The sequence below is a fragment of the Hirundo rustica genome, chromosome 8, assembly GCF_015227805.2.
Source record: "Hirundo rustica isolate bHirRus1 chromosome 8, bHirRus1.pri.v3, whole genome shotgun sequence".
Classification (NCBI taxonomy): Eukaryota; Metazoa; Chordata; class Aves; order Passeriformes; family Hirundinidae; genus Hirundo; species Hirundo rustica.
In genome coordinates, this window is record NC_053457.1 from 7,493,226 (window position 1) to 7,518,509 (window position 25,284).

General features: G+C 39.2%; 1 protein-coding gene across 2 annotated transcripts in view; it reads right to left on the reverse strand.

Annotated features, from left to right (window-relative positions):
- Positions 1–5,030: 5,030 nt before the first annotated feature.
- The window catches only part of BICC1 (BicC family RNA binding protein 1), a 90,089-nt gene continuing 69,835 nt past the window's right edge, over positions 5,031–25,284 (reverse strand). For both annotated transcript variants that reach the window (XM_040071050.2, XM_040071051.2), the window contains 16 exons: positions 25,069–25,122; positions 24,081–24,275; positions 22,895–23,146; positions 21,548–21,679; positions 20,456–20,642; positions 18,900–19,058; positions 18,338–18,534; positions 17,901–18,042; positions 16,666–16,822; positions 15,176–15,341; positions 13,936–13,975; positions 13,132–13,286; positions 11,302–11,455; positions 9,522–9,682; positions 8,997–9,096; positions 5,031–7,836 (listed from right to left, as the gene is read on the reverse strand). In XM_040071050.2, the coding sequence (XP_039926984.1) occupies positions 7,706–7,836; positions 8,997–9,096; positions 9,522–9,682; positions 11,302–11,455; positions 13,132–13,286; positions 13,936–13,975; positions 15,176–15,341; positions 16,666–16,822; positions 17,901–18,042; positions 18,338–18,534; positions 18,900–19,058; positions 20,456–20,642; positions 21,548–21,679; positions 22,895–23,146; positions 24,081–24,275; positions 25,069–25,122 (2,382 nt within the window). In that variant the 3' untranslated portion in view covers positions 5,031–7,705. The remainder of the gene's footprint in view (positions 7,837–8,996; positions 9,097–9,521; positions 9,683–11,301; positions 11,456–13,131; positions 13,287–13,935; positions 13,976–15,175; positions 15,342–16,665; positions 16,823–17,900; positions 18,043–18,337; positions 18,535–18,899; positions 19,059–20,455; positions 20,643–21,547; positions 21,680–22,894; positions 23,147–24,080; positions 24,276–25,068; positions 25,123–25,284) is intronic.

A 25,284-nucleotide genomic window follows, 5' to 3' on the forward strand; every position in this document is an offset into this window, starting at 1 on the left:
CGTGAAGGGTTAAGAGGTCCAGCAAGAAAGCTTTCAACATCATTTTGATACTTCTGCACACCTCCCATGTTGAAGAGCACATGAAGACACACTGGAGTGTTTATCAGAAAGTGATTTTCCTTCAGGAACCATAAAAAACTTGATTTGTTTTCTGCCAAATTTTGTGAGCTTGGAAAATCTCAATTAGATTAAAAAAATGCTTTAAAATGAAACACTGACTTATCTGCTTTCAGGAAGGGAGGTGGAAAGGACAGAGTCTCTGTGATTCTTTGTCAAAACATTCTGGGGTTTTATGTATAAACACAAATTCTGAAACCTCTATAAAATTTCACTTAAACCCAAAATAGACCAAAGATACGAAATACAAAATATTCCACTTCTAGTATAGCTTTGAACAGACAATGTGTCTTTATGTAGTAGTTGATTTAATGCCCATTTTATCACAGATGGTATAATCACAAAAAAAGGAACACTTGAAAGGAATTTGACAAACAGAACCAGATGTAAAACATCTTGAAGCTTACAAATTCATCACAAAGATTAAGGAGGACTTGAAAATACAGCATTTCTAAGCTTCCAGCAGACCAACACATCTGTTCAGTCCAGAAGTGCTTTCCTAATTCCTGATGTGTTTACACAGTGAGGAGATGCAGTAGGAACTAGATCAGATGCAATTCTGTTTGGGGGTCCATTACCTCGTCTCTGCAGCAGAGCCAGGGCACAGAATAACCACACGTAAAATGCAACTGAAGAACATGGATGCTTTGGCCTCAGGAGAAATGTTACAGGCAGGTGGGAAGCAAGGAAGAAAGGTGCTGTTGTACTCCAATAATTAATGTTTAAGTGGATGGATCCTAAAGAATCCCTTTGTCTATGAATAACTGTGATTTTATTACCGGTTAAGGCAAAAGCCCTGCACTTTTGCAAAATCATTTTTAAACTGTAATAAAAACACTATGTAAAAGGTTGCTCCTTTCTATGAAGGTTTAAAAAAAAGAAACCAATCAAGCAAACTAACATTTCCCTTATTTAATCTTCATAGACAACTGCCCACCTGAAGAAATCATATCCTCATCTACTCCAGCCTCGTAACCACAATGTACTCTTTATAAAGGCTGTGCTTACAAATTTATTTCCTCACGCTGGCCAAAGATGACCATTCTCACCTGCATCCTCACTGCCACAGTTTTAAAGTCCAACACAAAAAGCAAACACTAGTCTGCCTGAAAAGTTAAAATGCCTCAAACTTCCCAAAAGTACTTGTTTGAAACTTGAGTGCTGATCAGAAGAAAGCAGAAACTTGAACCAAGCACGGGAGAGCCAAGATCTAGGAGAGGTGAGCAGACACCACCAGCAGCCAGGAAAGGCAGCAGTGCCAGAAGTGTTATTTCCAGTCTCCACTCAGGGCTCTTAAATCCCTTCAAAAAAATCTTTCAAAGCTCTCATCCACTCTAGTGGTTTTGGATAATGTCCACATCAATCACTCATAGGAAAAGAAGAAAATGTTATGCTTGTGCAAGCAAAAAGCTCATCAGGCTGCATGTAAAACTTAAAAGTTTGCCCTTTCTAGCATTTGGAGTCCAAAAGTATAATGGAAATAAAGTACCGAGTCAACAGCAGAGCATCTGCAACCACTTTCAGTGAAGATGGAAGATAATCAGTGCTGGAGGCATGCTCAGGACAAGCCTTCCTACATGACAGATGCCTCCAGCATTCCAGTTTGCTGGCTATTGTCACCACTTGGTTCAAAGAGAAACACCGCTGGCACAAAGCTAGGTTTAATATAGCTGCATCAAAACATCTCTTGCCCCACAGGGACTGGTTACCTAGTTGTCTCCCATCCTGCTTCCAAGCAAGATTCAAATCTGTCAGCAGTTTAACTTCACCATGTCAGCTTTGTTTGTACTGATTTCTAGATGCTGGGCTACATAGATAGATCTTGCAGTATTGGAAAAATCAGCATTCTTTGTATTGAACTGCCAGTGCTAAGCACCCAGTGCTTATTCAAGCTACTTCAGAGAAAGGGTTTTTAAGGTACCATGCATTAGCAACTTCTCTCTGAGGTGAGCTTCGGCATGAAAACCGAAGCATACTTTTGAGGAACCAAAACGTTCTTCAGTTGCATGGTGGAAAAACGTCTGCTAAAGGAGAGGGTTGTGAATATTTTGTTTTATCTGAACTTTGGATCACTTAAAAGAAAAAGGAAATGATCCCTGGATTCCATTTTGTTTTCTCTTAGTATATTCATGAGTAACATACAGCAAGATTTACTCTCTACAGAAAGTTTCTTATATTCTTGATAATACATCCTCTTTACTTCTATATTGTATATACATAGCATGAGATTGCAGTTCCCATGGATGGCTTTAGTTTTGGGACCATAAGTTATTTTCATGTCCATCTCAGGCCTCTTAAACTCTTCTGTCCTTCATGGGTGACAAACCAGGATTTTTATCACAGCAAAGAAGTGCAGCAACATCCACATCAGTTTATGGTCCTGCGGTTATTAAATTAGCAGCAACATCATTTCTTAAAACATTAATCACCCAGTGTTAGAAGTGTCAAATTTTTGCTTCATTATATAATTATTTTAGGGTTTTTTTTCTCATATTATGTTTTGCTTTTTCCATCTGTTAGTTTCCATGAAGTTGCAACACAGTTTTGGCACAAACTGCATAATTTCCATCACAATGTATTCATCTTCCTTCATATTTTCATCAACATCTGGAATCATTCTGCATTTCTCACAGAAAATATTCCCCAAATCTTACTCCTTAAGAGAGTAGGGAAATTTGACACTAGATGATGCTCTAATGCAAAAACTTTCAACATTGTTTGAGTCTGTTTCTTTAACAGTACACTTTCTTCAAAGTGAGAAGAAAAAAAATTATCTTTATTAACCTTTAACTGACCCTAATAGCTGTGTCAATTTTCAAAACTAGCAAGTATGACTTTCCTATTACTTTAATTTTTAAAGTCTGCTTTACTAACTCATGAAAGCATGTAAAATATTAAAATTATAAACACTATAAAAAAGTACATCTGCAGCACAGGAAACAAAGATAAAACTCAAATTTTCCTTTATATAAATATATCATCTACAAAAAGCCTTTTGTAATTGCTGGATTCTTGTTACTTCTGCTCCAGATGCTATCTTAACCCAAATAAAAATAAAGGAATTTTATACCAAAGCACAAGTTTATTGTGTGCTTTTTAGATTGTAAGATAGTCCTCACTCACAACTACACCTAATTCAAAATAAAAGCGCTTTTATCTTTAACCATGCTAACATATCTCCCCCTACCTGCTTAAACGTGCTTACAGCTCACCAATTTCAAAGCAGCTGTCAACAACATAACAGACCCCCCAACCATGCATATTGCAATTTTTTTCTACAAGTTCCCCCATTTTTGCACCTTCTGATATCCTCAAAAATTTTGCAGCAAACCTTCCTTCTGCTCAAGTATCTGCGATGCAAAGGAAACTGGTTCTTCAAGGATAAATTGCAGCTCCAACAGCATCCAGACCTGCCTGGAATCAGATACTCCTTGGCTTACTTTACAGTATGAGCATAAGTTTCTGCATACCCGTGCCCATCACACCTGTACTCACCAGCTTACAACAGTACTCATAAAACTTGTGTAACTGTGCTTCCTATGACTTTGGAAAAACAAGAGTCCTCCAGCAACTGTTAGATTGGAGTGGGATCCAAAAGTGAAGAGAGATGCCTCACTTTTAATCTTTACAGTGCTTGGAGACTCCATCTATTTTCTCTTGAGTATTGGTAACATTTCTTAAATGCAACTTTTTGTTCAGACTGAGAATCATCAGTTTTGTTCCACTGACTGGTAGCAGAGAGAGACATGCCCAGTTTCTTCAGGGAAAAATCCTGTTGATGCTGTGCCATGCCAGCTGCTGGGAACACCGCTTGCACCATAAGGAGAGCAGCCACCAAGCTCTAATGCTCCATCACCTCCTGCTCGGTCCCACACCAGCTTTCCACTCTGCTGACTAAAGCTGTTGGAAGCAATATGCCCAAATAAACAGCCCACAAAGATAACTGCCTTGCTTCAGACCCTCCTAGCTCACTACAGGTCAGACATCAGAAAAACTGCAATTTGAAAGCCCACCTGCCTGTAAATTTCCACATAATTTATGTCAATGCCTGGTAAACTGGTGCTCAGCACCACACCCTTCAGCTGCCCTCAGCAGAACAGTTTGTTGATCTCCTTCCTTTACAGGCTCATTCCCACACCTGCACTTCTCAGGAGGCATTCAGAAAAACAACTCTCAGTTCTGCAAGGTGAGTGAGCCAAGAACAGCCATCAGAGCTGTGTCTATGAAACACAGACCACGTTAGGCAGGGATAAATGAGAGCACTGAGTGAGGCAGAGCAATGCTGAACCTGTACCAGCAGCTGTGGACCAAACAGACAGGACAGACTGTGGCTGTGCACATCACCTCAGCGTGACAGCTGTGCCTCTTGCCAGGCTGACTGGTCATGTCCCAGCAGCCTGAAGAAAGAACTCCCTTCCCCTTCACACACCTTACTTCTATGCTGGAAGAAATGACCATCATGAAAAAACAAACAACCTCTGCCAACCTGACCAGAGCAGTCATTGAAATGGAAAAACCAAAGAAAGAATAGAACTCCTGAGCCAAACCACTCAGTAACTGAGAAGAACTGCTAAGAATTGAACCTGTGATAATTTAACTCCTCTTAGATTAAGGAAAAGCACCCCCAAAAAGCATTCTCACTTAAAAGCCAGGCAAAGACACTGTATGTAATACAAAGAGAACAGTAAAACACATGAAGCATTAACATGTGAAGGAAACATGTTGCCATTATGTCAAATACTGCTTTTTATATTTTATTAACAAGCAAGCATCCCTGGAACCAGGTCTATAAAAAATACTTCATGAACCAATCAGAATACAAGGGAGTTATATAAATTTATTTTATGCAACACTGATTAGTTTTGAAATTTTCCATTTTTAATGTTTTAATTCCAACTTCTATTTAAAAAAAAAAAATCACTAAAGGGACACAACCCACAAAAATACAATCTGTATCTGCTCTATATTTACAGATAACTGGTCACTGTTAAGGCACAGATTTAAAACTAACATTTTATGTAGCAAGTCAAATATTTGTGCATAATGTAACACTAACAATACGATACGCTGTACTGTTATATTCCCTTTGTGGAATCAAAGTAAGTGAGAATTTTCTTTACTTCCAGTGTGGGGTTCTTTTTTTTTTTTAGGTTTTTTTTCACTTTTTTTTTTTTAATGTGAAGCCCTACTGAAAAATAATATTGTTCATGGGAAATTTTTCACTTTGGTGTAGATGAAATAAGCACTGCTCAGTAAAAGACCACATCTACTTAACGCTGTAAGAAAATCAGTTTCTGAGTATAGTACCGTCTGGATGCATGGCACGTATCTACAAAAGACTAAAAATCTGAGTGCAAAGCTTTTGGATGCTTTAAGTTTAGGCAAAACAAGCAAGAATGGTTTTCAGAAAATTCTGTACAAGGTGTTGCTGAATATTTAGTTCACTGAAAACATTTTATAAAATAATGAGTCTGAATACAATTTGATTTGCAAGCACAGGGCTTGCAAATGCAAACATTTAAACAACAGCATATCTTGTAAGCACGTAAATAGTGAAGAGAACTATCTGCATGCTCAGAAGCAAGCACAAGTGTAAACAGCTTTAGAATGAGAAGCTGTGGCTTCCAAGAGGGTTTCCATGAAATTGCTCTTGCCTGTGCAACACACACACATCTCTCCTAGACACGTGGATATTGACTCTTGGCATTGAGCACAGGAACTTGCTGTGAACAACTGTGAGTACCAGATACAGTTTTAGCCAGTCACATCTGCAGTACCATTTTAAAACCAGACAAAGCTGCTACTTGATCTACAGGGGAAGTCACCCAGTTATACACCATTAAGTAGATATGGCTGAAATGAGCACTGAGCAACAATTTTTAGCTAACCACAAGACTTTATTGCTTGATCATCTATGCCCTCAAGTAATAGTTTCTTTAAATTCCCTTTGTGTATGCAATTTTCTCCACACATCATTTTGCATTCTCACCTTAAAAGAAAGAATTACCCATGGAAAGTGTCAAAACTCTCTCACCCATTTTTGCATAAACCCCAACTACTGTAAAAGCTATTCTAATGCCTTCTGTTAGAGCACTTGACAGTGGTTTATGTCCATCTCAAAAGGCTTGTACACTGAACATAAATAATACATTACAGTAGAGGTAAGGTAATTCACAATATTTCTCATGGGAATGCTTTTCAATTAATGCTTGGAAATTACACATTGCATTGCAAAAAGAGGCACTTTATGGATTCCTTCATTACACTGAAACCCTTCATAAACCCATAACACAACATCTCTAAAGACAGGAATAACATTGCCAAATCTTTCGGACTTTCACAGTATAAGAAGGCAAAATTTAGCTCTAGCCGCTTCTAACATGGACTCTTTCTGTTGAACATAACTTGTTTCAGAAATAGTTCATCTCCAGAGTTTCAAACACTTCTGCAGCTGACAATCACAAATCTAGATCGAACAAAACAGATGCTATTACACCTATTTTATGTAGGTCACTTCATTGCTGCATGCATAGTCATGTAAGTAACGTATCATTCATTAAATGGCAACAGTGCTGTCTTGTCAAATTAGATTAGTTGTCTGTTTAATCAAACTGACAGCCCAGAGCTCTAGTTTGATGAATGCCTTTCGGTCTCTACCATAAATCTGCAGTAGATCAGTTTAATCTGTTACGTATTGTAGGTGTATAGAATCTAAAAATAAAAGTCTGATATAAATAAGTGTCCTTTAGTGGCAGGGTACTAAAAATAGCCCTTTGCTTTGAGACAACCATTAAAAACGGTTTTAGCATAAAGGCAGCAGTTAAATATGTTGACTGCAAAGGGTTAATATTGCAAGGTCCATTTTGGTCTTTCATTGCATTTGTTACAGTGAGTATTATTGCAGGCAGCATTAGACTGCTTCATAAGAGCATAATAAGACCGGTCCACTACCAAGTGACTTGATCTTGGAACAATCTCTTCAGATAACTACCTGGGAGACAGAGAGAGGAAAACACAAAAATCTGCATAAGAACCAGTTTCTAGTACCATTATAGTGAGATGTGACTTAATGCAGGAACACCTGAAAAAATTTGATTAGTGCCAATATAAAAATCGATACGGAAATGAAAGAGAAATAAATTTCCACAGGACAAGAAATCAGAACATGTAAAGTGCAGAAAGACCTCAATAATTATTTTAAGCAGTACCAGAAAAATCCATCTTGATAAAGCCAAATCTATGCTCTCTGGCATCCCAGCTCTCCATTCTTCCTTCATTCAACAAAGTACAAAATTCAGTGCATACATTATAGTTATAGGTAATAAAATACTAAACAAAGAACCCTATATTATTATTATTGCAAATTCTGTCCAATCTACATGAGTAAAACATAGCCCACATTTGGTGTTTCAAAAGACAACTGACAAAATGTGTTCTCTCTGATTTTTTTTGGCACAGTATTGTGCAGACAAAACGCTTTGGTCCTTGACACCCAAACTCCCAAAGTGCAGAGGGTGGCGTGCAGTGAAGGCTGTCCACAGGATTGCCATGTCCACCTTTCCAGCTGATTTCTGTGCCCAACCTCCTGCTACCAGCGCCCGCTGACACTGGCAATGTCCGAGTGATACTGGCGCGGCAGTCTCCCACTGGCTCCGCCTTCCAGGAACGAGGCACGGATGTTTGACGGGTCAAAGAGCTTTCTTCGGTTTTTGTTCAGCTCTGGAGAGGTCAAGCACACCCACAGAAATCTCCCATCAGAAATTCATTTTAATGTTTTGAGCTAAACCAAACGCAAAACTTCTGTTTGAATGAGTAACGTGTTTTAGACAGGTATGGGATGCACTGAAAATATCTGTGAGGTACTCCCTCAATTAACAAAAATCCAACAGGATAATAAGAGCATCAGGTTAGGACTCAGAAGCTCCTTGGGATGCAGGCATCTGCTTGGGACAATTCTTATCTGGCACTGAGACAGTGTGAAGTGAAGATAATTTTTTGCAATATTGATTTAGATCAAACTGACATAACAAACTTTTAAAAGTTTCTGTTATAATACTCAAAGACTGCAATCCTTCTGAAGGCACAACCATGCAGTGTAGGCTGAGATTGACAGAAGAGCTTGTTATCAACTTGATAATTTCTCAGCACACAATTCTTTATTTTAAACATAAAACTGAAGCAGTATTTTAACAAGGACTTTCCAAAAAAAAAAAAAAAAAGACCAGATGGTCACTGCTCATTTAAATGTGCACTCTAATCTTGTATTAGTAACAGACCATATAAAATATTTTTCTTTTCCCTGCTTTCCTTTTCTTTTAAACAAACTCTGTGCTAGATACACAACTAAGAGATTACATAGATTTTCAAGACTGCTACTGAAGTAAGTACATTTGCAAACAAGAAAGAAAAAAAAAAACCACAACCAAAACACAAAGCCACCCAAAAGTAGGCACTTTTTTCCCAGTAGGATGACTGCTCTGCTAATCAATAAAATGGAGGACACGGAACCAAAAGGTGGAAAGTGCCAGTTGTGATTGGTACGTGGTGCTGTTCAGACCCTGCAGCGCCTGGAATCCCAGAGATTCCTGCACCCACAGTTCTGGGACATAAAACATCACAACCTGGTGTAAGATGAACTTTCTGCCAAGCTCCAGCTTTACAGGACTGTTGCAAGTGAGCTGTTATTAGGTCATGGGAAAGCTCTATAAAGCCTGGGTTTAAACACCTCTAGTGAAGGGCAGGCTAATATTACCTCTGTAGACTCTTGACTTTTCAGTCTTTCCAAGGCTTTTTTCCTTTGTTGGCTATAAACACGCAATTTGAGTGAGAAGAATACAAACAGTGCTTAAAATCAATAAATGGTGTTCTGTGTTTTTTACCTGAGATTGCAAGCAGCATTTTTCTTCTGGCACCAAAAGTGGTAATTCCCAACTCTTTCAAATCTTGATCAGTAAGAGTGAGGAATGTCTGCAGATCAATCTAGAGTAAAAAAGAAATAAGAAAACTATGCAAAACAAGTCTTTCCACAAAAGTATTAAGTGTTCAGAACAGCTTCATCTTTTTTCCTGCTCCATTTTACAGTTATTTTGCCAAACTGCTCTTTGTATGTAAACAGCAATCATGGCTGTTCACATAGTTGTTCAATTTGCTACATTTCTGACAGAAAAGGAGAAATTAAAAAGTAGTCAACTCTGGAGAAGCAGAGAAAAATCAATCAGTCTTATTTATTTATGAGTCTTGAGATTTTGAGTATTTGTGCAAGACGTATTTTCCAGCTTTGAAAGAACAGCTCATGAAAATCCTGTCACAAAGTGAGTTTCAAGTGGGTTTTGGTGAAGAGACAGCACAACTACAGCTGGAAAACATCCTACCAACACAAAGGTGTCTCTGGAAGGAACACCAACCTCCTGCTGCTGGAATACGTCTGTGTATTTGCCCAAACCAAGCTTGCTGAAGAGCTCAGGCAGATCAGATCCCTTAAACAAACTGTTGAGGTTACAGCCATTGCTTCCTGTCAGCGAGGAAATGCAGTCCATGTAGTTACTGCTACTGAGATAGTGTTCAGCTGGAAGGGAACAAGTGCACTTTCAGATACATCACAGAAGAGCATGGTTTTCCAACAACATTGTATTTATCTAGATCATTAAATTGAAAAAGTATTTATATCTATTTTTCAGACAAAAAAAAGGCTCCCAGTGGTCTGGGAACAAACAGCATAAAGGAATTTTTTTTTGCTAATTAAGTTCCAGTGTTTGTTTTCTACAGACCTACTTTTGTCCAGCCAACTTTTTCGCTTTTTCTTTTATCCTTTATCCACACATTTTATTCTCTGGGAAAGCTACAGCTGCCATAGAACACTTTCTTCACTGCCAATGTATTTGTGCTTTTAGTTTTCTTCTAACACGCATGTAAATACATTTTTAATCCTTAACTATTTTAACTAACCTAGAACTTCCACTGTTGTCCAGTTAGGCTGAAAACATTAATAGATTGATTTCAAATAAACCTGTCATCTCTTTAGTTCTTCAAGTAGTTAGAATATGATGTGCAACCATTCACAGCTCAAGTAATGTGCTTTTTAAAACCATGAACATTTTCACTAATTGGTGCCATCCTTTCTTACTATGTCCAAGTTTCATTATCTGTGTACTTTGAATTTGGGATTTAGGCTTATTCGCTTTTAAAAGAAAATGCAATGACAAAAAGTATAAACAGCCACAGTCCTTATCTTCCCATAAAGCAGTTAGGTAGTATGAACTTTGTATTCTCTACCTTCACTTTTCACTATTTCAGAAAGACATCCATTAACTTATTCAAAAAATAAAGTTCCCAAGAGTTCAACAAAAGTAAAATTTCAATTTTTAAACTTCAAACAATGCTTAAAAAGTAATTACAAAACATACAGTGCGTATCCACAGTAACCAGTATTTAAAATCATGCTAGGCCATGCCAAACACACGGACAAGCTTCTTTTCATAGAATTGCCTGGGTTGGAAGGGGCCTGAAAGATCTTCTCTTTCCAACCCCCTGCCATGTGCTGGGACACCTTCCACTATCCCAGGTTGATCCAAGCCCCATCCAGCCTGGCCTTGGACATCCTTCCAGGGATCCAGAGGCAGCCACAGCTCCTCTGGGCACCCTGTGCCAGGGCCTCAGCACCCTCAGGAAAGTTTTTTCCTAATATCTGACCTAAACCTACCCTCTTTGTAGCCACTGCCCCTTGACCAGCCACTACACGTTCTTGTAAATTTTATCTCCATAAGGAGAATCATGCTTTAAAATCCAGTTTCAGCACAGATTATGACTTCACCAGTGAGCAAACAGCCCAATAAAGCCCTGGCTGCCGTTGCATTGGCAACAGAGCAGAATGAGAGTCATGTAGAAATCAGCATTTTTACAGGTCTGGTTTCAGTATACCTTGAAAAACCCACTCTGTGACAGCAAAGAGTTTTCAGCAAGGATTTAACAAGGCATTTAACAAAATCCTTGTAAGTTTTCCTTTCGGACCACTATTTGTATTATCATGTTACACAAGCTTGCACTTCTCAATTTGTAAAAAAAATTACTTTACAAGGTGTCAGAAATTTAAATCCCTAGTGAAGTCAGGACACATTCATATCAAAAATAAACATTGATATCAATATGATTATTTCCTTTTTAATCAGATAATAAGAGCTTATTAACCCGATTTGTTTTGTTTCCGTTTGGGGCTGCCAATTGAGGAGACAAAATCGTGAGCAGCGGGTCCGAGCCCATTCCGGTCTCTCCAGTTATCAGATTCACTGCCGCTTCCCAGGTGCTCCCGACTGCTGGACCGGGAGAGAGACATGGATGAACCCTGCAAAGCACAGGAAGAAAATCTGGGCTGAAAACAGAGCTTTCATTGTGACTCAGATGTTTTCTTTGAAGCAGCTCACTTAAAAAGCTGCTTTTGATGCTCGCAAACATTCTTTTGGCAGTTGATAAATAGTCAAATTATTGCAAACCGGACACAAAAACAGCAGGTGTGCTTAAAACATATGCAGTTTACAGTTTTTAAGCAGCAGTTATTTAAAGACCACGATTCAAAATAAATTGCTCAGTATTTCCAAGTTTGTTTCCAAAACATTCCACGGTATCAAATTCCCACACAAATTCTAGACAAAGCAGTCTATTGACTACATCCCTTCGCAGGGAAGAGAACATAACAGAACATTTATCTGAAGATAAGTGGATCAAGTACACACTACTTGACAACAGTCTTGCACACAATACTACAACAACAACTCTGCAATGCCTTGTGAATTTGTACTTGTTTTGTCTGGGGTCTTTTTAAATAGATTTTCATATATCTGTAAACACTAACTACCAACTCTCATCACGTGGGTCAGAATGTAGCAATACAAGGCAGCAGTATTCCATGGGAACATATCCAAAAGAAATCGACCTTACAGATATCACATACTAACATGAGCTAAAAATTATGTAAATTAACCATTTAATTCTATAAACGTGTAGCAAATTTGAGTTGAAAAGCACCACTTAGGAGGCAATCTTTTATACTATTTAGTGAAACTGACACCCCTGAGGAAACACTGTATTCTTGGTTAGAATCACAGACCTATACTTTGAGATTTTAGATATCAAGGTCTGGGGGAAACCCCACCCCAACCAACAAAGAAAAGTATGCAAAAAAAAAATGCAGATTTTGGTTGCAGCTTTTTCTTTCCCCTAGTTACTACTGCATATGTAGTTGAATGGCTCAGAAAGTTGATATGCCAAGTGAAGAACACCGAGGCACATTTTTATCCTGGTTGAATATTTCTTTTGCATTAACAGACAGGTATATCCTAGAGAACTACAAAGGCCCCTCATCAAGAAACATACCATTTATATTTTGTATAAGCAGGACAGAAAGAGGCATCTCTATGGAAGCTGGGAAGGATTACAGCAAGGAAGCATGCTAAAAAGCAACTTCAGCATGCCTTTGAGAAGAAAGGAACAAACTCCCTGCAAGAACCCCATGCTGGAGCTCAGAAGAGAACTGCTGGACCCTGTCTGCCTTCTGCCTGGGAAAATTCTGAGCCCAGTGAAGAGTGCAAGTAGAGACAGCTGTTCCAGTTCTGTCCACAGAAGTCTTCTGCTGTTCTCCTCCACCATGCAGTGATACGCATTATATAGTTTATGTGGCACTTATACACTGTTCTCATTAGGTTGCAAATTCCCTGTTGCTTGTTTGCAGCTACTGAGATGTTTGGTGCTGTAAGTAGTTAGAAGCTGCTTTAAACAAATACATTTTAAGAAGCGGATGTCTATGTTCTGTGACTTATCTAGAAACAGATATAACTTTGTGTGTTGGACTGAATGTATTCCATATGGCTTAATATTTATGTAAGAAACATTTTTTCACCATAAAAAAATATTTAGAACACTTATCTGCAGGACTTTGTTTTCAGAGAAGTTAGACATTTCTCAAGAGAAACAACTGTATCATTCACTAGAAGCAAACTTCCATTCCAATATCCTTTTATGTACCTCATATGTAGTTGTCATGGAAGGCTTGTACGATACGTGATTCGCTCTTCTTAGCTCCTTGATAGTTTCTGCAGGCATTGATTTAGAGAACCCCAAACCACTCCATGTATTTGTTGGAGTTCTCACTTCTGTTACAACTGGCTTCTTTAACATAGCTGAAAATACAGAGACAAATCAGTAAATCTCAGCCTCAGCAATGGTACTGAGAGGATAATACTGAAGTGATGTTTGCCAATGGCCTGAGCCTAGCAAACCCTAGACACCTCCACTTGCTACACAGCTTAAATCCCACCCTTCCTTAAAGCCATCTACTCTGCCAGAAGATAGTTAAATCCCACAGGGCTGCATGGAAGCCAAAAGAACCATATCTGTTTCAAAGAGACGCACTTCTGTTTTTCTTTTGTTGAATGGGTAATTTGGTTTATTTTATACCAGGGTCAAAGATATAGTTAAGCCCCTTAACCAATTCCACAACTTAATTTATCCCTGATATAAGAGACCATTTAGCTGATACAACAAACACATTAAAGTTTAATTTGCATCCAAATAAAGCAAAGTGTTACAGCAATGAGCTGTCTGAAAACCATATTGATCATTTGCAAGTGGATGTATTTACACATCCCATCTGCAAGCTGCTTATACTGCATTTTATACTATGTTGGTAATAAGACTTTTTTGGAACATAAAGCTAATATACAAATGTTTCACTACCACTTTCAAAAACTGGATTACAAAACAAACTTCAGGAAGCTATTTCATCCACGTGCTAACAAACTTTTCAGAAGTCACTGTTCATCCACATACCTTTGGTTGCTAGTAGTTTCTTCTGTTCATAGTCAAATGCCTAAAAATTAAACAAGCAGAAGATAATTTAATTGCCGTTCTAACTAAATGTCACTCGAGTACTCATCTCTGTGAAAACAAAGGTTTCCACAGTGGCCAGTGAATATATCTAGGAGAAACCTGAAATACTGCACAATAATTTCGTGGTAGCCCAGTTACAGCCTTAGCTACCTGAACTGTTCACTTAAACAGAGATAAAGATTTTAAATAACTACCTGATTTCCATATGAGTGAGGCTGCAGCAGTATTTACAAACTGCTTAGGAAGAATTTTTTCTTCAAAATTTTTTTTTTTTTAATAAGATATCTTCCAAGCATTGCTTCTCTTCCTTAACTATCTGTTCCTAGCATTTAAAATATTCCTCAACAGTAAAGGTGACATATCTTTGCACATCTAGGCACCAGTTATTTTCAATAGTCTTTCAGGTTTGGTTCTCCTCCATGCACTCATCTTGTGAAAGAAAAAGAACTTAAATTTTGAGAGGATTTAAAGAACTTTTGCTTGTATTCTACCTGTGTCAATGGAAGATGTGGAGTTTAAATATCCTTGATTAAACAAGCTACACTTTGCTGAATTACAAATTAGGAAATCTAAACACAAAAGCTACATAAATGCTGTATTAGCCTGAAGTATTGCATTCTCTACTGAAAATAACTAGAGGAATAACCGAGTAAAAGGGCTGTAAAACACCAGCCTTCCTCTTGTTCCACTACTCCATACAGTCTGGTGTTGCCCACACCTGAGCAGATCTGCTCTGAGAACAACCCTGTTACTGCTTCCTGACGAACAAAGGGGTCTCCTCCCCCTTTGGGGAGATTTGCAGGAACATGGCAATGGTTTATACTTGCAGGCAGTAATTAACCAAGCTGTCACTGCATATGAAAAGTTGGAACATCTATTTTGTAGCTATAATTCCCTCCAAGTGACAATGTAAGATTTCTAACAGGCAAATGATGCTCGTGGAGGCAAATCCAGCCACACAATTTTCTGTACTTAATTTTTCTTACTCAACATAAGCATAAGAGTTTTTCTGTCTTCAAGACTTTTCATTGACAACCCACTCCTCAGTCGAAACAGCCGATGAATGCTTTTACTGAACTGGCAGTGACAACTCGATCTCCAGTCCCCTCTGCATTCTACGGCAGCTTCACTCTGCAATTAGCAAGACCCACGCCTGCTCGCTTCCTTCAGGGAGACCCACCTGCATATTTACAAAGGAGGGCTGCGGGGCCAGACGCGCTCTCTCCGAGTTCTGCTGGGCGGCCGCCGCTCGCTCTGCTGCCCGCTCGCTGCCCGGAGCCTTCTTATCGGCCACGGGGCTCTCCGGGGCGCCCAGCTCTGCCTCTGAGAGCAGCCTGTCCGCGGTGCTGCGGGGACAAACTCCGTTAGCCTGGCCCTGGCTCCGGCTGCCCCTGCACCGGCACGCAGCCCTCGGTGCAGCTCTGCAGAGCTTCACCCCGAGAAGCTCGGCAGCCAAGTCTGTACGCAAAGATTTCAGCGCTTTAGCGACATTTCCAAACGTTTCGGCTCTCCTGTCCCTTTTTCTCTGTCACTGAAGGAAAACGAGCGTTTCTCCTTCCTGTGTTACCAAATAAGATGTATAGCTCATAGATTCAGTTTCGAGCTGTCTAGTATCTGGTATTATTGCGTGCAATCCTACTCAGTGTGATTTCCTGCTTAGCCTTGCTCAGGCCAGCAGTTCTAACAGGTTCAGAGTTGCAAGATAAAAGGGATTGCATAATAGGGATTAAGAAAGTTGACACAAGTCCTACCTGCTTTCACAGCTTCAATAACTGCAGTCCTACATGTCTACATTACCTCTTGGGGCAAATTTTCTTTTTTTCTAAAGTGAGCCACATTTTAAGCCCACTCTAGAACAGTATAAACTTTTACTTCAAAAAGTGATCATGTTTTAGAAGCTGTAAACTACTACCCTCAGGGAAACTGAGTGCTATGTCCCCAGCAAAAAGAACAAGACACACAAGCAACCAAATTTGGTTAGCAGGATTCCTTGGATCTTTAAACTATGAAAGCAGAACTAATGAAATGCATATCATAGCTTTAATAGCGTAAATAAATGAAGCAAAAGAGAATACTGTCTCAAAAGAGTGGTGATAAACAGTTCCCAAACAAACAATGAGAACATGACAGACATCAGACAAAAACACTGCATTAAGAACAAAACCTGTGCTGCCAAGATGAATTATGACTCAAGCATTTCTACTGCTGGGTCATTAAAGAGCCAACCCAACCAAAATCATCACAAGTGTTTGAAACATGCTGCAATGCCCTGAACACAGCTTCCCTAAGAAGAAAACAACCTCACATATACACAAAAGCTGTCAGGAATTATTCTCTAAGCAATCAATGAAGAAGGAAAGTGCAAAAGTGTATGCTTTAGAAACAGGTCATGAAAGTTCCTTGTCAGAGGAACTCTCCATTCTTTTGTGAAAGAGAAAAGTCATTTTTAAAACCCAAAGACAAACAGGATGAACAAAAAGCATTCAAAGTCTGCAGTTACCAGACAAACGGGGCTGTATTAACATCTAATGTGATGGAAAATCAAGGCCAAATTAAATCAGCTCTTTGAGTGTCTTATGACTGAACCACCCCTTCTGTGTGTACAAAAACACCTGAAGTAATTTCACGTTGTGGAAGTTCCACTAATCTGTGTTTATACGCTCAGCTTACTGTAGGTGGGAGTTTTTGGTGCCTTGCAGCAATTCCACGGTTTGTCTCTTGGCACAGGCTTGCTTGGAAGAGCTCATCATCTGCTTCAGGTCACTGGTGTTCGCCGAGTGGGACGGACTCCGAGGCATGCCCACTTCTACAAAAGCATCATTGCAACCTACGAGGCCAAGCAAAGGAGAGGTAAACAACCTCCCTGCTGTGCCCTAGGGAGCTTTCTGAGGGAATGATAACTGTGGGAGAAAGCCTCCTCTTGCTCCTTACAGGACTGTAGTCAAGGATAGCTATTTGGTCAAGGTTAAGCAGTCAAGATGTGTAAGTTCAAATGCACAAAAACAGTGTCGGTATTCACATATATAGTAGTCACACTAAGTATTTGCTTTCTTCAAGTATTTAAGTAATATTAATTAATAACAAATGTGAACACTGACAATTCAAAGTGACTAGGTATTCTGAAGAAATTTGATTTTATACCCAGTTTTAATAGACTTTTTGTCAGGTGCTCAGGTAATTTCTGCTGGAACAAGAGTTCCCCCCACTTCATGTTCAACTATCATTAGAACACGTTTTTAGAAATATTTATCACTTTAAATTGGCAATGTACCTTTTATTCAAATCAGCATTTCAAATGATCACAACCCTAAATAACAGATGATCTCCTTGATCAGTATTGACAGGGGAAATAAGGCCTTTACAAATATTTGCTCAAGTTGAACTGGAGCTGGCTTCCCCTCTGCCAAGAATGACAGGGACGGTGAAGTACTTCAGCTCCTAAAAGGCAGCATAACTGAAATGCTGTTGCACAAGACACAAAATTGTTTCCCAATGTCATCTAGGTTAGATCTACACAATTTTCTGCAAAAAACCTTCTCAGTGACATTATTTCCTTTTGTTAAAAAGCAAAAGCAAAACACCATTTAGACCAGCAGAGTTTAAGTGAAGGTGCTGTAAAAAATACTAAAATCCTCATGGGTTATCTTCCCTCTGCTCCTAGGGAATTAGTTAAATGCTGCAAATACATCTTTGTTGATTTAAGGTGTTTCTATCAACAGTACAGCTCAGTTACTACAGGTTCTATTTACTTTCCTTGACAATGAATCTGGGACATCCAGCAATATTTTCCTTAAACATGGTTGCAAAACCAATTTGGAGAGAATGCCACTACATTTTTGTATCATGAACTGTACACAGACTGTACAAACACTACCAGACAAAGGAAGGCAATGTCAAAATCTCACCTTCTTCACTATTTGCCTTGGCAGCTACCTGGTCTGAGGCACCATGGGCACTTTTTTGCCTTACTCCATCACTGTGGTTTGTGCTCAACACATTTTCTCCCAGCGATGTGGCAGACAGTGCAGCATACTTGATATTTGAGGCCTGAAAAGATTGTCACAAATCACTGAAGTGATTTTTATGCTTAAGGAAATAACAAAACAATTTCCCCTTTCTATCTGTGCATGAAAAAGAGAAATACATTCCTGGTACAGCAGAACAAGATGTTTTAATGTTCTATTTCTCAATCTTTAAGTCATATTTGAAAACACTTCTGTGTATTTTTGAATTTAGAAGCTTTATATATCTAATCTGTATAAACAGCTGGTTTTCTCTTTCATCTTTTCTTAGCAGAGGTCTAGTACAAAGCAATCGGATTCTCCAGCAGCATATCACTCACCTTTACGTGACCATTTAAAGAAGGTGAACCTCTTTTACTTTCTGATTGCATGCCATTAACGTGGACTTCAACAGGAGTCAAGCCTGGTGGTGGAGATGGAGTGTTTTGACCATAATTAGGCACTCCAGACAGCAGAATACTGGTTAAGGTTGCTTGGGCAGTAGATGGTATCATTAGGTGTGGAATAGCAGAAAAACCTGTAACAAAACTTGGTTATGTTCTGATTGTCTCATTTAACTTCCTCAGGCATTACACTACTTTATCTAAATCTTTATGTAGCTATGATACATTAGTAAAAAGTTCCTATTAGAATTGCATGCCAAACCCATAATGCTTTATCTGGGTAGGTTAACTTTGTTTTCTACATAAAATAGATGAAAACACTGCCTGTGACAGTATGTCATATATTAAGTTATAACCTTAAATTTGCATATTTATTCCTGTACTAAGGTAAGTGTAGGAATTAAGGTTCCAAAGAATTAATTACTCTTGCCTTGTCAACTGCAATTCTAATGACTTGGTGTTGCACAGTTCATTTAATTCACATTAAACTTCTACTGACCTGTGGTGTTAGTGTTAGCAAGAGATGTTGCCCACAATGTGGGACTGGGCGTGCCTGAACTTGGACTCTGCAAAGGGCTCACAGAACTATTAAGGGCATTCAACAGAGAGTTTGGAGCAGTTGAGGTGTTGACTGACAGGGCTGTTGGACCTAAAAGGCCTGCAAAAAATTATGCAAGTGAATAGTTAGTTTAGACTTACAGCAAAACATTTTTCAGAAACGTACCAGTTGAAAAGAAACAAACAAACCCCCTGCTAATTTGCACCAGCCTGTATTTCACAAACCGCTTTTAACATGAAACCTGCAGTTCATTTGGTGCACATTAAGAATTCTTGTTCTTAAACTGGGCATCATACATCCAAGAAGATTTGGAGCATCTTTTATGTCATTCTACGGGACCCTAACTGTGGTTATAACAGAGCCTGCACTGGCTGCTTCTCAGCCCCGGCATCCCTTTGTATCCCCTCTTGCTCCTGATGGGCTTTGTTTTAAAGCAGCATCACAGAGGCAAGAAAGCAACTGCACTGCACCACCTCACTTTCATTTCACACAGTAACCTTTTTCCCAGAAGCTCTTGTGAATCGACCACTACTTGCACGCCAACAACTATTCAATTTCTTTTTGCACCTTCAATACAGGCTGCAAATCATCCCCCAAATGCATTGATCACTCCCAAAGCATTTCCCCAAAGCAGCTCTTTGTAAAAGCATTCACAAAGCCGTTCAGCACTACACACTGCCAAGGTAAAAACCCCAAACCCCCAAAGTGCAGCATGACAAGAACAGTCACAGAAGCATTAAAAAGCACAGTCAAATGGCACAAATGCTTTCTCCTGTGTGACCCCAGGGAAGCATGAGAGATGGAGCTACACAGCACTCTTGCACGGCAGGTCACAAGGGACAGTGCTGTTTACATGAGAACTCGGAGTTTCTAGGACCTGTGTCAAGATTTGTCACTGGATTCTTCTGGGACTACTTGGGTTTGCTATCTATACATTTCTGATACAAAGGCATTTTCAGAGCTTGAAAATAAAATGGTACTTTCAGTCTGGACTATGAGCTCCCACAAAATTAGGATAAGAAGTTTACTCATTTTTGTCCCAAATCTCCAGCTGGTAAGGTCTAAACTGGAAGCACATGGATCCCTCAGTTACAGTGAAATACTGACCTGAAATGTGGTGTTTGCTATGTTACCTTTCCCAGTACTGTTGCCAGGCTTAAGTACCCACCCAAATTCAGGACAGCCTGAGACATCACACAGCCAAAGAAGCTGTAACACCCATGCCCTGCCTCACCTGTGTTTCCCTCCCTTTCAGCTGAGTGGTTTGCACACTTCCAGAGATTTTTGTACAGGGACGAGTCCCACAGCTGATCACAAAAGCCTTGGAGAAGTTTTATAATCACGAGCCCTTGAGAGGCCAGGGGCTGTTACAACTCTCCAATGTTTTAACACGACTTCTTACGCAAAACACACATCCGGTCCTTTTTTCTAGTACAGGTGAATTCAGTTTAAAACAAGACTATATAAATGAAAATATAAATATAATGAACGCATACCAAGCCCAGTGAGTCCTAGCCCTGCTGAGGACAAAATATCCAAACCAGGACAAGACAGACCAACGGGGCAAGAGACAGTAGAGGGATTTGATACTACGGTGACTCCGCTACTTTCAAGTCCCAAGAGACATTTCCGTGCCTCGTACATATTTAAGGCATTTCGTTCAACACTTTTTACAATCACAGACTGCAGGGAAAGAAAACAACAACAAAAAAAGGAAAACCAGTGAGTAACACTTCTCTACATCACAGATCTGCAAACAGATAATTCCTCTGCATACCCCTGCATGGCTACCACAACCACAGAAGCGTGAGACAGCATGAGCTAAGATCCATTAGCAGCTATTTAAATTCAGGGGCCTGAAGTTCAGGAGAGTAAGATTAGGGATTTTGTAACAATTTGCAATGAGAATGATGGAAGACCTCTCTAAGAAAATTAACTACTACAGTACCTTGGTGCTTCTTGCTGGACCAAGTGTTAAGTACCTCAAGAGCTAGATAACTGGATTAATAATTAATATCTTCTCTTTTACCTGAGCTTTTTACCTTGAAGTGGACAAAACCCCAGTTGTTCATATTAAATTTACCTATAAAATTCATAGCTGTCTGAGAATGAGGTAGTAAGTTTCTGGAAAATTAAATTACAAAATCCCACTGCTTCTTGTACATCTTCTACAGGACATTTCTTTGTATTGATTTTATATATCCCTACACAGGGAAGCTCACAAACTGACACAACAAAATGATAATTTAAAATTGTAGAACTTTTGCCTGCTTTGGCATTTTATACAACAAAGATAACTGCAAGAGTCCCTGTACTGGCCTAAATACTTTACAATGAACGCCTCCCACTGCCTTTATCAATGTATTCTATACAAAAGCTAATTTCTTTATTATTAAGCATTTAAAGAAAGTCAAATCACTCTAAAGTAGAGCTGCTGGATCGTTTAAACTGATATTTCAAGCAGAAAATACGTATGGCTTTCACAAATTTATGATCCGTTAAACTGGTGGGGAAGAGCACACATCAACTCATCAGCTCTAAAACCTTGTCATGACAGCCTAAAAGGAAAATATTAGCTTTGCACAAACCTTGCTTGGTTGTTTTGGCTTAGGCTTAATGCTTATGAAGACATCTAACTGCTCCATTAGCTGTGTTATAAACTGTGGTTCTACTTCAATTTCTTCCTTCATATCAAACATGAGCACGAGGGGAAGGCAACCCTGAAAAGAAAAGCACAAAAAACTCCTAGCACTTGTACCTGGCCATTTTCCCATAAAAATACCAGCAATAAACTGAACTATATATAGACATTGTAACATTTACACATCACGATGTAAGGAAATTTCTGTCAGTTCAGAAAAAATAGCAAGGCTGAAATCTTAGGGAAAGCCATTTCCTTGTATGCAAAGAATACAGTTGTATCTTTCTGTCCCGGGACTCTGAACAAAGAGTTTGGTAGCATAAGAGTGAAATGATTTACTGAATATTTGACATTTCAATCAGCACAGTCTTGTCAGGAAATGATGGCAGGACACCCATACTAAGAGTCTCCCATTAAACTGTTTGAAATAAGGAAACACACTTGTAAAAAATCTCTAATTTACCATTGCCTAAGCCTTAACTTTTACCTTTCTCTTCCCCATTCCAGATCAGCTGTGTAAATATTTTCTAGTGATATGGACAACATCTGTAACATCCTTGAAATACGAAAGCTTTAGAGTAAAAACCCCATAAACTGGATGGTCCAGTCCTTGCACATTTTGTCTCTCAATATTCACAAATATAAAAAAATATGTACATACATTAGTACTAAAATAATGGCTAAAGGCTCCTGTGAAGTTTAAAGACCAATATACCAAAAATCTCCACAAATAATGATATTCACCACCAGAGCTATATTTAGAAAAGGCCTTATAGAGTTGTGACTGTGGTACTATAAAGAATGTATGACAGCAAAATAAGTAATTTTTTCCTACGGTTTCTCAATTTCATTGAAAACTTGCCTATGTGGGAACTAAGGAATTGAACTAAGGAATTCCTGACATTTCCCTTCAAAAGAAAACTTTTTACCTCACAAACATAGAAAAATCAGGTTGGCAAAATAAAACACGACCTGTCAACCAACACACCCACAGAGTGTTTCAGAAATCTGCCTCTACTCAGAGGCATATTGCTACTGTAAATTTAAATGACTTACATTGCATTTATATTACCAAGGTTATTTTTCAAGTCACATTACCAGAGATCACAAATATTTTCAATAACTACAAACACTGACAAAACCCTGACAAAAAATTGAATTGGCTGTTCGCAGTGTGAATAGCAATTCTTCCTCTCCAAGGCTAATTTACATGTGGCTTGTAAACACACGCACAGCAAGCACATTTTCTATGATCTGGCCATTTCTTCACACAAGATTCACTGAAAGTATTTACCATGAGATATTGCCTGGCAAGACAGACAGACTCAATAGTGCCCTGGAGGTAGACAGTGGATTTCTTCTGTGGGTTACTAGGGTCAGGGAAGTGGATCTGAGCACCAGTCCTCTGCATGATATGTTTGATGTTGCTGCCGTTTCGACCCATCATAAAGAGATGATGCTGCGCTGCGATGTCCAGCTGTGTGCTCACAGGGATTGCAGAGGCCAGGCTCCCAGCCAGGTGTTCCAGGAGCATAGCTGTTCCTTCCTGGGGGGAAATGGGAGAAACCACTGAAACAGTTCTCACAGGCACACAAAAGGAGATCTCAGACTGCTTCCCTTCTTGCCATGCACTCCACAGGCAAGATAAAAAAAGACGCTGTTGGGTTTAAAAGCACAATTGATTCGTTAAAGGTAACAAAATGCACTAAACTCTGCCCACTACTCCCATTTTATGACCAAATGCAGCACTTAATGCAGCCACTCTCTAACAGGCAGTAAGACAGTGCCACAGGGTTTGGTCCCAGCAGACCTTTTGCGGCCACAAAAGCAGTCAAAGTTAACAGAGATTTATCTGGGTAGGTACACTTGCAAAACTCACCTCCCGGTGTTGGGATCAGATGTTCTTACTGTCTCGAGATAAACCCATCTGGGACCATATCAATCTCTCATACTGCCAGTTCCTAACAAGAACACTTTTTCACTTTATTAAGATGAACAGGCTCCTGGCAGCTCCTTGCCTTGGCTGTCAAATTCACATCTCCAAGCGCTGGATTCACAACACCAGTTTTATTGACTGATTGGGCAACTTTCAAGGTTATAAATTTGCGTGCAGGTTGAGAAGTGCTCAGCATGAATGATTTGAGATGGAAGGTGTATTTCATGGTTTCTATTTGCTTTTTTTTAAATTAAAAGATGGGTAAGACCAGCATGTATTCCAGAATTGTCAAGAACCCGAACAAATACGCAGGAGGTGAGCACGAGATTAAAACCTTACCACCAATGATGCTAAATCCTAAACTTTAAACTATTTTCCATGCTTCATTTTTACACTTCACCTGTACTAGTACAGGAAAAAATTCAAACCTTCAGGGTTTGCAAATGATTATACAATAATGCGCTGATGAGGCAATGAATACCATCTGAGACGTATAAATTACAAATATATGACATTCAGAAACCTTCTTAAGAGCAGAGATTACCTTCACAGCACTAGTGTTGTTTTGTGACCCTCTGACAATGACTGTAGCACCATACATTCGAGAGCGTTGCTTGAAGGAAACAGAAATGTTATACGTCTGACATACGTGCTGAATGGTCGGAGAATTAGGGTCTGGGATGGGTTGGAGAATTCCAGCAATAGGCAATTCAAACATGAGTACCAATGGAAGCAGCTCCTACAACAATAATGAAGAGGAGACATGGAAAGCCAGATCAAACTAGAGCAATTTTATTCTTCAACTGTAATGTACTGGTCAGTGATGATTTAACTGACAAAACACATCCTCTGCCCAGAGTTCATGGATAAAAATATTTTGTCACTTGGAAAAAAGCACCTCTTTTTCCAGAGATACTAGAGTGGGGTTTTTTTTTGTAGAGACTTTTTCAACTTTTGCTTGGCTGATTTTTTTTTCCTCAAAATAAGGAATAAGGTTGCGTGACATCTCTGGCGAAAAACTTGCAGAGAGCTTTTGGTAATTTACCTGATTTTTCATGACCCATGCCAAAATACATGTAAGAGTTGAAACGAAAAGGAAAATATAGAAAATATCTACAAGTGGAGAATGACACTGAATTATTTACATAAATTATACATGAAAATGGTTAAAATGTGAGAAGCAGAAATTACCTTTCCCAAGTCATAGATTTACATAGGATGCCTGAGCTTCCACAGGCCATCTGTGGTGGGTAAGTTAAGATGTAATTTTCTACACAACATGGAATTAATTTACATCTTGCTGAGAATGTAGACTTCGTGTTCAAGACCCACTTTGGGCCAGTTAAAAATTCGGCCAGAATGCGAATCACTGTTACAATACCCTTGGCACATTTCTCATATGGATGCTCACATTTGTTCCCACATTTCTGCTGTCACCAGACAGAGGTAGACAGCTCTGGGGCTCTCAAAACTATGCATTTTTTCCCTGACAGGGATTTTTAAGGGGATGCTACACTGAGCTAGAGCATTACCCGAATTCTGACTCTTGCGGACTCCACTCCAGCTGGCTGTCCTGCAATAGACACCTGGAAGAGCAAGAATATGAAAAACACTGGATCATATTTTCAAGTGAGGCATGGAAGAGTTATTCAGATAGCTGTGGTCACCCTAAGCAAAAAAAAAAAAGAAATCTAAGGAAAACAATCAAGGTATTTCCCACCTGCTGACATCCTGATTGTTCTCCAAAC